At 45.7% G+C, this 12,441-nt stretch overlaps 1 protein-coding gene across 2 annotated transcripts in view; it reads right to left on the bottom strand.

Annotated features, from left to right (window-relative positions):
- The window catches only part of FKBP4 (FKBP prolyl isomerase 4), a 143,648-nt gene that overhangs the window by 75,534 nt on the left and 55,673 nt on the right, over positions 1 to 12,441 (bottom strand). For both annotated transcript variants that reach the window (XM_033951726.1, XM_033951725.1), the window contains exon 5: positions 9,178 to 9,334. In XM_033951726.1, coding sequence (XP_033807617.1) covers positions 9,178 to 9,334 — 157 coding nt within the window. The remainder of the gene's footprint in view (positions 1 to 9,177; positions 9,335 to 12,441) is intronic.

Consider the following 12,441-nt stretch of genomic DNA (forward strand, 5'->3'; position numbering starts at 1 on the left):
TTTTTTTTTTCCGGCACCAATGCAGCCTTAAGTCTCCCTTCTCCATCGTTCTTCCCTTCTATTCTTTTCTATCCAAATATTGTAGTTCTTCCCCTTTTTCCCTTTCATTCCTGTTCAAGTCTGTGTGATTCATGTTAATCTGTATTGCATATGTTTGTTTATTTTAATATTTTATGTATCATCCTTTGTTTTAAATATGTAAACCGCCTTGAAGCCTGATTAGGCGGTATATCAATTAACTTTTAATAAACTTGTAAACTTATATAAGTCTCTTTCTTGGCTTACCTCACCAATAGATTTTGCTCCTGTATTAACGGTGCTGTTATCTGATGACTCTGTATGATGCTATGTTCTGATTATTTGTTGTATGGGGTTGTGTTTGAATAATGTTGACTAAAAAATTTGGAATAAAGATTAAAATTTTAAAAAATATATATCTATATAGATAGATAGATATAGATAAATCTAAACTTCTGAGAGGGTCACGTGGAAAGGCTAAGACCACTTGACAGAATGCTCTTATCAGTAATTTTTTCACTTCAAGCCAAAAGAAATACTCAATAGTTACCTCCCCCCTGGTCTGCCATCTCTCTTCCCCTACCTTTCCCTTCCCTTTTCTTTCCTTACCTAGGGCTAGATTCACTAAGCAAACCAATTGTGTACTGATCGGTTTGCGACCCCTTTGCGACCCAATTTTTCTCCAACCCGATTCACTAACCTCTGTACCAATCTGATTCCGATCCGTGCATGCAAATGAGGGGGAAACGGCATGCAAAGTAGGAAGGATGCGATTCACTAACAAAATTCAGGCACACCGATTGGGCTGGCTGATCCAAAAAGAAGCAACTGCTGAGGACCAGTCGCTACTGTCCTTGCCGACTCTCCTGCTCTCTGCTGCCCTGAAATTTCCCATGTTTGTTGGGGGGGGGGGGGGAGGAAGGAGCAGCGTTTTTTAACAGGTCTGCCTGTCTTTTCATTTTTTTCCCATGGCACAGATATTTACATGTGTTACACATGCAAAATATCTGCCCTATTAAAAAAAATGAAAAAAGAGAGACCTGTCCAAAAATGGCCAAGGGCCGGCTGCACCCCCCCTCCCCCCGCAACCCACAAATGGCAGGAGGGATGCCCTCCTGCCACTCCACCTGACGCTGCCCTCCCCGCTCGAATATGGCAGGAGGGATGCCAACTCTTTCCTACCACCAACTGACAGCAACCGACCAGACCAACACACCTCCCCCCCACCCCCGACTGGACACCCTTCCTGTACCTAAAAGTTGGGAGCAGGAGGTGTGCTCAGTACCTCCTGCTTCTTAAGCCTCCAGCGCAGTTCTTCGAGAACAGGAGGAACCGCAAAGTCCTCCTGCTCCTCTTCCAGACGCAATGCGAATGGGGACCTTAGGACCCGCCCTGGTGCATCTTGTGATGCATGGGGAAGAGCCTATAGCCCTAACTGGCTGAGGAGCCTAAGTTGCCTGAGCCAATCAGGGACTTCCTTAGGGTTGACCTAAGGAAGTCCCCGATTGTCTATTGCTTTGGCCACTCAAGGACTTCCTTAGGCTCAGCCCTAAGGAAGTCCCTGATTGTTTCAGGCGCCTCAGGCCTTTCCCAAGGGAGGAGCCTGAGGCGCTTGAGCCAATCAGGGCCTTAGGCTCCTTCCTATGCATCACATGATGCACCAGGGCGGGGCCTAAGGCCCACATTCGCATTGCGTTGGGAAGAGGAGAAGGACTTTGCGGTTCCTCCTGCTCCTGAAGACTGCACTGGAGGTCTAAGAAGAAGGAGGGCTTGAGCACCCCTCCTGCTCCCTACTTTTAGATACAAGGGGGGTGTTGGGTCAGTCCGGTCGGAGGGGTGGGGGGGGTGTGCCAGTCGGGGGTTTGTATGTGCGTAGGGCCGATCGGCATCCCTCCTGCCATTTTGCCGCACATGGGGGGATTGTTCAGCATGGGGCCACTTTGTCAGGTAGTGGGAGGCTTTTTTTTTTTTTTTTTTATATAGGTCTGATATTTTGCGTCCCATTAAAAAAAATAAGAAAAATTTCTAAAGCCGGCAGAAGTTCTGACAGCAGGCTGCTTCTCCTGTCACTACTGTCAGGGCTCTCCCCAACTCAATCGCTCAATCAGCGATCTGTGCAGTCGGTTGGGGGCATGCCTCCGATCGCCCCCGTTTACATGAAGATGGTTGGTGAATCGGTTGGCCTGACTCCAATCGCCCACGGATCGGAAGGTTAGTGAATCTAGGCCCTAGTCTAGCATCTATCTCCTTCTTTCTCCACCCCCTACCTGATCTGGCAGTTTTCTTGCTTACCTCTCCCTCACTCCTAATTGGGTACAGCATTTATCTCTCACCCTTCCACCCCCCACACTGCAGCTTGCAATCTTCGAGTCATTAGCAGCTTAAACACACTACCTTCAGTAGTCCTGGAAGCTTTTCCCTCTGCTTCAACTTCCTGTCTCCAGAGAGGTGGGCTGCTGCAGCAGAGGGAAAGCTTCCAGTATCACTGAAGGCATCATGTTTAAGCTGCAGGTGGCATAAAGATTGTAAGCTGCAAAGGAAGAGAAAGAGATAGAGGTTTCCTACTGGGGGAAGGAAGGTGGGGTGCCACACTGGCAGCTTGTTTGCTTCTTCCTACACGTCACCCCTGTGGAGTTTGCTGCAGTACACAGTTTGGGAAACGCTGCCATACATGCTTTCTGCAACTTAGTTTAAGACACTAAACATGAATTACCGATTACAGCTATCTATCTTCAAATTATTCAACTAGATTAAAGTGTCCTTATTATGAAGGATTAAGTTACTTACCTTTGCTAATCTTCTTTCTTGTAAATATCATCTGGAAGCTTCACCATAGGGTTATCTATCTCTTTCAGCCTTGAGCTGCAGGACTCAAAATCAAATTCTAGCCCCTCCCTCTGTGCTCATATCCATGTATTCACCCCTGGACTTCCAGTCAGTATCAAATCTAGGTATATCTAGTACAAACAGGAAACACAAGAAGAGAGAAAGAGAAAGGGTGCGGGGACTCCGCGCTACATATCAATTCTGCTCATGAGAAAAATTCTAACAATTAGTGCCATAAGGCCAAATTATAACATGAAATTTGAATAACAAATCAAACACAGTATAACTTTTTGATAAAGGAGACAGACACGGCCTCAGGGACAAAAGGGGCCACCACCAAGGGACCCCTCTACCCCCACAAACCTTACATACAAGGAACAAACATGGGATTTTCTGCGAAGCTGGTCAAAGACAGAACTCCAGCTTACCAGTTACTGGCAGGCGACCTGTGAATCGGACAGAACCACAAGCAGGTATCAAGCTTCCAGAGGATATTTACAAGAAAGAAGATTAGCAGAGGTAAGTAACCTAATCTTTTATTCTTGTACAATAACCTCTGAAAGCTTCACCATAGGGACGTATCAAAGCTGTCCAACACATCAGGAGGGGCCCGATGAGCCTGCTGCCAGGACTAAAGCCCCAAAAGTTGCATCTTGCTTAGCCGCCACATCAACTCAGTAAAACTTGGTAAACGTATGAAAAGAGGCGCAAGTGGCCACCCTACAAATCTCTTCAGGAGAGACCGCAGTGGATTCTGCCCACAAGGAAGACATTCCTATGGTAGAGTGAGCCTTCACCCCAAGGGGAAGCTTCTTCCCCACTGACACATAAGCAGTGGAAATGGCAGCACAAATCTATTGAGATGGTAGCCTTGAAAGCTGGCTGATCCTGACGAGTAGGACCCGCCAGAACAAACAGATGGTCCAGAAGACGGAAGTCATTCATGGCCTCCAGGTATCTCAAAAGGAGACACCGCATGTCCAGAGACCGCAAAACACAGTCCTTGGACTTGGAGCCCGACAGAACAAAAGCAGGCAGCCGAACTTCCTGGTTGACATGGAAAGCGGAAACCACTTTCAGAAGAAAAGAAGGCACTGTCCTCAAGATGACCACAGACTCCGTGATATGGAGAAAAGGATCCCTTCATGACAAAGCTTGAAGCTCCGAAACTCTCCGTGCTGAAGTGACCGCAACGAGGAAAATGGTCTTGATGGTAAGATCTTCCAGAGATCTCCAATCCAGGGGTTCGTAGGGTGGACGAGCCAACAAGTGGAGAACCAAATTCAAGTTCCACGTTGGACAATGCAATCGTAAGGGAGGCCTCAATCTCTCCACTCCTCGCAAGAAGTGGACAATGTCCAGGTGAGACGCCAGGGAACCCTTGAAAGCAATGAGACCCAAACACAAAAGTCCCGCAATCTGAACACATAAAGAAGAAACTACAAGACCCTAACTGAGGCCAACCTGCAAGAAGTCCATGACATGCACCACTGAAGGGGCCAAGGGATCCACCTGAACCCTCTCACAACAAACCTGAAAGCATCTCCAGGCTTTCGCATAGGCCAAAACAGTGGATTTCCTCTTGCTCTGAAGGAGCGTAGTGATGACCGCAAGCAAGTAGCCCCTAGCTGTCAATGCTCAAGCGCCAAGCCATAAGACCAAAGCGGTCCAGATCTTGAAGCGTTATGGGGCCCTGCATGAGCAGCTGCAGACCCCTGTCCATACTCAACCACACTAGGTCTGCGTACCATGGCCTTCTGGGCCAGTCCAGGGACACTAGGATCACCAGACCCACGTGAGAGGCCACCCACCGCAGAACACGCCCTATCATGGGACATGAGGAAAGACATAGAGAAGTTCTCCCTCGGGCCAAGGTTGAACTAGGGCATCCAGCCCTTCGCTGTCAACCTCTAAGCGGCGGCTGAAAAATCTGTCCACCTTCCAGTTCTTGGCCAACACCATCATATTGAAGGATGGATGGTCCCCACTGTCGGACTATGGCATCTAATGCTAGCCTGGACAGGGACCATTCTCCCGGATCCAAAATCTGTCGACTTAGAAATTCTGCCTGAACGTTGTCTACGCTGGCCACGTTGGCTGCGGATAAGGCCACCAGATGCCTTCACGCCCAGGAAAAGAGCATCTGAGTCGCCAAGCGCAGCAGGGGACTTTTTGTGTCCCCCTGATGGTTGACATATGCGACAACCATTACATTGTCTGAGAAAACATGAACGGCCTTCCAATGGAGATACTGTTTAAATCGTAACAAGGTCAAACGGATTGCTCAAAGTTTCAGGCGACTGATCGACCATCTGCTCTCCCACATAGTCCATCGGCCCTGCACTGGGACAGATCTGCAAACTGCCCCACAACTGTACAAACTCGTGTCTGTTGTGTCACCCAATCCAAGACACTCAGAGGAAGCTCTCTGTCCAGAGTCATTAGATTTAGCCACCACAGAATGCTGCTGCGGGCCGCCGCCAACCAAGGCAGTTTCACACCCAGTGAATCCCACTGGGGATTCCATCAATTCTGGAGGGACAGCTAAAGAGGGTGGAGTCGAGCTCTGGCCCACTGGATCACATCTATGGTCACAACTATAAGACCCAGTACCTGCAGGTACTGCCAGGCCATCGGACCCTGAATGTCCATCATAGCCCGAATGGTACTCCATAGCTTGATGTTCCTGGAGTCTGGCAGAAACACCTAGTTCCTGCCCGTGTGGAACCGGACGCCCACATACTCCAAATCCTGTCGGCTCGATGTGGTTCTTCTTCTTCAGATTGACCACCCAGCCGAGATGCTCCAGCAGAAGCACCACCTGGTGAACCGCCTTGCAGCCATCCTCCAGCGAGGGAGCTCTGATCAGCCAGATGGACTAGCACACCCTGAGAGCGTAGGTGGGCACCTATTACCACAATGACCTTGGTGAAGGATCTAGATGTTGAGGCCAGCCCGAAGGGCAGAGCCACGGATTGGAAGTGCCGCCCGAGCACATGGAATCTCAGAAACCTCCTGTGTTCTGGAAGATCAGGATGTGGAGGTACACTTCCATGAGATCCAAGGAAGCCAAGAACTCCACGTGCACCACTGCTGCCACCACTGAATGCATTGTTTCCATCTGGAAACGTGGAACTCGCAAGAAGGCATTCACTGCCTTTAGGTCCAGAATGGGTCTAGCCCAGTGGTCTCAAACTCGCTGCCTGGGGGGGAGCACATGCGGCCCGCCAGGTACTATTTTGAGGCTCTCGGTATGTTTATCATAATCACAAAAATAAAATAAAACAGTTTCTTGATCACTTCTCTTTAGCTATAAATTAAAATATTATTATTAAGACTTAGCCAAAAGGAAAGATTTATAAACTATAAAGAGTTTTACCTCATGCAAAATTGTCATTTCTTTAATAAGACATTAATTATTTTTTCTGAGGCCCTCCAAGTACAAATCCAAAATGTGGCCCTGCAAAGGGTTTGAGTTTGAGACCACTGGTCTTGCTTTTCTTTGGCACGATGAAGTATATCGAGTATCTCCTGGAGCCCAAGTCATCTTATGAAACAGGTTCTATTGCTGCCAGATCTAGCAACCTGCGAACTGTGGCTCACACTCTACGGGCTCTGTCCAGACTTTACCATGGGCGAGGTCAGGAAAAAAACTGGCGGACGTCGGAAAAACTGCAGTCTGAGACCCTCTCTGAGCACTTCGAGGACCCACTCTAGTAGGTAGACTGAAAGTTGCCCCCTGATCCGAGGGAGAGGTGCCAGAGGCCTGACGTCAGAACTTCCTCTTGTGAGGGACAGGAGGATGGTTGTTTTAAGACTGTCTGGCTGGACCTCAAAAGCAAGGTCTGGCAGGGGTTCCGAATCATTGACCTGTCATCAGGGGGCCCAACATACTGGTGATGGCGCCGGTAGGGACAAAAATTCGGCCATCTCGAACCCCTTGTTGGACGAGGTTTCGACCCACGTAGCACCTTAGGCTTACAGTCCTGAATACTGGCCATGAGGTCATCCAAACCCTGGCCAAATAAAAGCAAACCCTTGAAAGGTAACCTGCTCAGCATAGTCTTAGAAGAAGAATCCCCCGACTACTGGCGAATCCACAGCCTTCGCCGAATGGAGACTGAATAAAAGCTCCAAGCTTAACAAAAACCTTCATCATGTCATAGAGGGCATCCGCCAAATAATTTACCCCGATACTAGGAAGTCAAGGTCCCGCAGGACAACCTCCTTGGGATGCTGGTGGAGCTTGGTGTGACACGCTCAAGTCACAAAGGAAATGGCCGCTGTAGCTCTCACTCCCGCTGCAGCAGAATCAAAAAGATGCTTAAGGACAAAATCTACCCACCTGTCTTGAACATCTTTCACAATGACCCCTCCATCAGAGGATAAAGAAGTGCGCTTAGTGACCTGCGCCATAGCTGAATTCACTTTCAGTGGGACCAGTCGTTTGGAGAAATTCAGGTCCATGGCATACAATTGCGCCATGGCCCTAGCACATTTAAGGGACCCTTCCGGGGACTCCCAGACCTCTAAGAGTATCCTAGCCAAATCTGGATTGTCTGGAAAGGAAGCGGAGAGTGGAGGCTCATCACTCATAACGGAACATTCTGCCTCTTCCATATGGTCTGAATCCAGATACAGGGTTTTGAGGGACTCAGAAATAATGTCAGGCAGGTGTCTAGTTTTAAATAGCCGGTGTACTGTTGGGTCATCCCCAAGATCTCGGGACCAACTTGCCTGGGGATCACTAAGATCCGCTAGATTAGCCACATCTATGGACTCTGCTGAAGAAATGTGTGACAGTACAGGCACAGAAACCGAAGCAGAATCAATGGCGGGAACCATCCGTCTGCTTTCTGGTGCCCTCAAAACATAGACATAGACATAGACATAGAGACACGGTAGAATCCAGAGGACCCCATTTGCTGTACTGGATTCTGAGTTACGCATAAAGACCTGATACATCATATCCACAAATTCCGGGGAAAAATAGTCATCGGCAGAAAGAGTCGCTCTGCAGATTTGGAATGCTTAGCAGAGTTATGAGACTTTGCCCCGGAACTGCACTTGTGTTTCCTGAAGTGCACTCCGCAACCATTTTAGGCGCCCCAGACGCAGCAATCGAGTTTCCGATTGAAATGGAGGAAACTAAGGCCTCTCCAGTGGGTTGTGCAGGATCCGTGCATGCCTCACCCCCCCCCTTTGCGGGCCACGGTGCATGTGATACACGGCTGTGAATTTGGCAGCCATCCGCTGCAAAGATGGCATGAATCCATGCCATGCTGTCCTGAGGAGACCATCTGTGAAGTTTGGAGTGAAAACAAAGCTCCTAAGGTCAAAAAATACACTTTTAAAAGTTTTAAAGAAAATCCAAGATGGCCACCTCGAGTGCTGATTTTGCCTTAAAACAGCCCGGGAAAATCACAGGGAACACAGAAAAATGGCAATTTTTCAGGTGGGGGAATCAGAAAATGCAGGGAAATCACACAAAAACCCGATTTCAGAACCCCCCAAAATTGCCAAACTCGTGGGCACACAGACACTACAGAGACATGTGCTGAAATAGAAATCAATGTCAAGCCAGCTAACACAGAGCAAGTAACGAGATCAGTACCTCAGGAGCTGAGAAAACTGGATTTCAGGTCTTCTGACCGTCTCTCATCTTCCCAGTCACCCCAGACAGTAACTACCAGAACCTCTCAGGAAAATTAGGGAAGCCACGCAGTCCGGTTTTGATCCCGGTGCACCTCCATAGAACCGAGAAGCTTGCGCTCTACCCCTTAGTGGACGAACCCGGGGAGAGATGGCTCCAGATCCTGAAGACACGATCTGATCTGCAGGCTGTCCAGGGGGATGACTGCAGGCTCACTAACAGGTAACCCCCCAGAAGCAGACAATAGCAAAGTAAAAGCCTGCAATCTCCTGCCAAAGGATGTCCCCGCAGGGTGAATCCACAGCACTGGGGCAAGACCTGCGCCAAAAACAAATTGATGTGACTAAAAATTGAAAATTAATCATGAGCAGAAGAGACAGAACCCTGCAACAAGGCTGCAGGAACTAGATTGGAAGTCCAGGGGCGAGTATAGAGATACGAGCACAGAGGAAGGAGCTAGAATTTGATTTTGAGTCCTTCTAGCTAAAGGCTGAAAGAGATAGATAACCCTAAGATGAAGCTTCCAGAGGTTATTGTACAAGAAAGCTTCATTATCTATACCAGTATCATAAATGACATCAAACTGAAGAGAGAGTCTGTCCTACAAGACTCAAGACAATCCATAAAACCAGAAATTCAGGAAGAATAATTATGGAAGTTACAGCTAGAAAAGGACTTACATAGGCTTCAGATACACCACACATTCTTCACCCTTCTCCATTTGCTGTAAGGCTTTCTCCAGACCGGGAGGAATATTATGGCTTTCTCCTTCCCCAATTTCAAATCTCAAGTCACGCTGATCAAACATTCGATCTTCACAGTAGCCTTCCAAATGAACTGTTTGTACATACTCATTATTAGGTATCTAGCAGCATGTGAATGAAAAAACAATAGCTCGTGTATAGAGTATTTGCCAAAATCTAAAGGTAAAGATGCTAATCATTAACAGATTCAGTAATATAGCTCTTTAAATATAATCAATATAGACTATTTATTTGTGTGCTTCCAACAGAACTATGAGGCTATCTACTTTAAGATGGAGAAAGGAATCTAAGGGGCCAGGTCACTTGGTATCAAATTCAGAAAAGCAAAATACATTCCTGGGGAATTTCTGAACGGCAATGCACTGCTAACATTCTGTACTTACAGAACAGAACACTGAACAAAAAGCCATTTGCATTGTTCAGTATTCACCCTGTTCCCCCACAGGAGGGCTGCTTAACAGGGGCTCTCTGTAAACTTTAGCCTAATGCAGACACATTGATAAGATGATGTAATTTAAAACATTCTGTAATGAAAAAATCCAAAAGGGAACACACCAATAAGTATACAAAACAGAGTGTTAAATATTCAACTTACTTAGGCTGGAAGAGGACCAATATGACTATGAGCATTTACAAAACCATATACCTCAAAGGCTCAACAAGCATGGACATCAGCCAAGAGGCTAAATGAAAATATGCTACTCTGGAGCACAGGAAATTATCACCGGCTTATAACTCTAGAAAAAAGAAGCAGCAGAACAAAAAACCTACTACAAAAATCAACAAGTCAGTAGGAAAAAGCAATCTGTTCCCCAAAAAACAGAGTATATCAGTCCTCTCCCAGAAAAAAGTAAGAATATGAAGAAAAGAGAAGAAAAACGTGCTCAAGAAACACTTAACTGTGAATGAAGAAGGATCTCCAGAAGAACAGCTTCTTCTAAGTACTGGGCTGCTGTAGTCTAGTTAAAAACTCCCCCTTCTCTTAGTGCAGGATTTAGATGGCAGTTCTGTTTCAATTGTGTAAACCGCCAATAACTTCCCAACTGTTATTGCCCCAAGCTTAATTCAACTCATCCTTCTACATATTCACTCATAGCCTCTCAGATCAAACCTCAAGAGCCTTGTTTCGCAGGTCACACCCACTGCTTCAGGAGTTAAGCTGAGAACGTTTTTCAAAAACAAAATGGCACTCAGATTTCAACAAGATGCCAGCACTGCCCAGCCAATCCAAAATTGTCTTCAATTTAAAGAGACACAGGAGAGAAGAACAAAAATTTAATACAGGGAAAAAACAAATGATTTTTTAAATTAGATTAATCTCCATAGAAAGCTTGCCACTCAATAGGGTCATTAATCCCATGTGGTTCCGTCTTATTGGTCCTATAAATCCACTGTTGTTCAATTTGTCGAAGTTTTTGTTTAATATTGCCACAAGTTTAAAGTTTATTGAGATTTTGATTTAAACACAATATCAAGTATTTTCAATGCGTATAACAATAATAATTTGGAGGGGGACAAATAAAACAGTTTAAAACCATATACATACAATTTTATCCATAATTACATTAAAGATACGTAAAGAATTAGAGGTTAAATTATATTTGATTTAAAATAAACACTGGTTGAATTGATATAATGCACTGTGAATTCTTGAAGGCATATTTTCTCTACATACAGCGACGAACCAGAGCTTCTCTGCATTTTGAAATACAGTGCCTATGCTCTATCAGGCGGGTTTTAAACGCTCGTGAAGTTTGCCCAATATATGCTCGTGAAGTTTGCCCAACAAGGGCATAGCACACAGTAAATAACCCCCCTTGACTAAGTAAGTTGAATATTTGAAGCCTAAGTTGAATATTTAACACACTGTGTATTTAGTCATTTAGCAAACGTTTCTATCTGACATACTCCAAGTCTCCCAAGGGTTTCAGGAGTAAGCCAGGAAATTATAGACCACTAAGCCTGACTTCAGTGTTGAGCAGGATAGTACAAACTATTGTAAAGAATATAATTATGGAATATGTAGATAAACAGTTTAATAGGTTAGAATCTGCATGGATTCAGCCAAAGGGAGTCTTGCTGCAACAAATATATATATTTTCTTCCCTTGGACATTGACTTCTATTTAATCTTTTCTTAAAGTTTTATTCATATTCTCGTTTCATGTCCACAATCTTTCTATTTGAATACTCATCTTTAGGTATGTGTTTTTTTTCAATCCACTTTCCTGTTTTGTGCACATCTTTCATTAACCGGTACACAAGTACCACTTTGATTTCACCATATGTTATTTCACAACAGGTTTTTCAAGTCAACTACTCCTTTTGGAATAATATGTTTTATTAAATTTCAAAAAATCAAACAAGTTCAGAATAACACAGCGTACAAAGCACAAATATGAGTACCAACAATCTTAGCGGAATTCACCATGCTAACCTAAAAACCCTCCCACCCTCCCATCCCCTCCCCCAGTGACCAAACGGAACAATAGCAAACCACAATCCCCATTCCAGTGTGTCGAAAACAGAAAAATAGTTTAAACATTCAACAAATGACTGCGGGCTCTGGGCATCAGGGTGTTCCAAAAGGGTGCCCAACAAGAACAATAGGCACGGCCCTGCTGCGTGTCCATAGAAGATACTTGAAGTCGTTCCATGGATGCCAATTTAATCAGCAGTATGCGCCAATGAGACAAGATCGGAGAATCAGATGATATCCAGCAATGCAGTATCACTTTCTTGTCCAACAAAATAAGCCCCTGAAACCCTTCGGAGAGGGTCTCGGAAGAACATCCACAGTAAACAGCAGAAGCGGGCTAAGCACAAAGTTGTACTTCCACATGACCACAATATGCTGATGGACCTGCTGCCAAAAAGTTTGTATCCGCGTACAAGTCCAGAACTGATGTCCATATTAGCAGGAGAATGATGACATTTAAGGCATTCAGCCGAAGCACATAGAGTAGCTTGATACAAATACGCCGGAGACCTGTAGAGACGAAACAGAAATTTGTAAGTCAGTTCAATCAAAGTCACTCTAGGGGTCAATTTAGCCACCCGGTGAATACCCTTCTGTAACATTCGGTCTGTAACCTCACAAGGCAAGTCCAAAGTCCATTGTGAAGCGTAGTGAGCATAGGGCATTTCACCGAAAGAGTCCTGAAGATAACGATAATGATAC

This window comes from Geotrypetes seraphini, chromosome 7 (assembly GCF_902459505.1).
Source record: "Geotrypetes seraphini chromosome 7, aGeoSer1.1, whole genome shotgun sequence".
Lineage (NCBI taxonomy): Eukaryota > Metazoa > Chordata > Amphibia > Gymnophiona > Dermophiidae > Geotrypetes > Geotrypetes seraphini.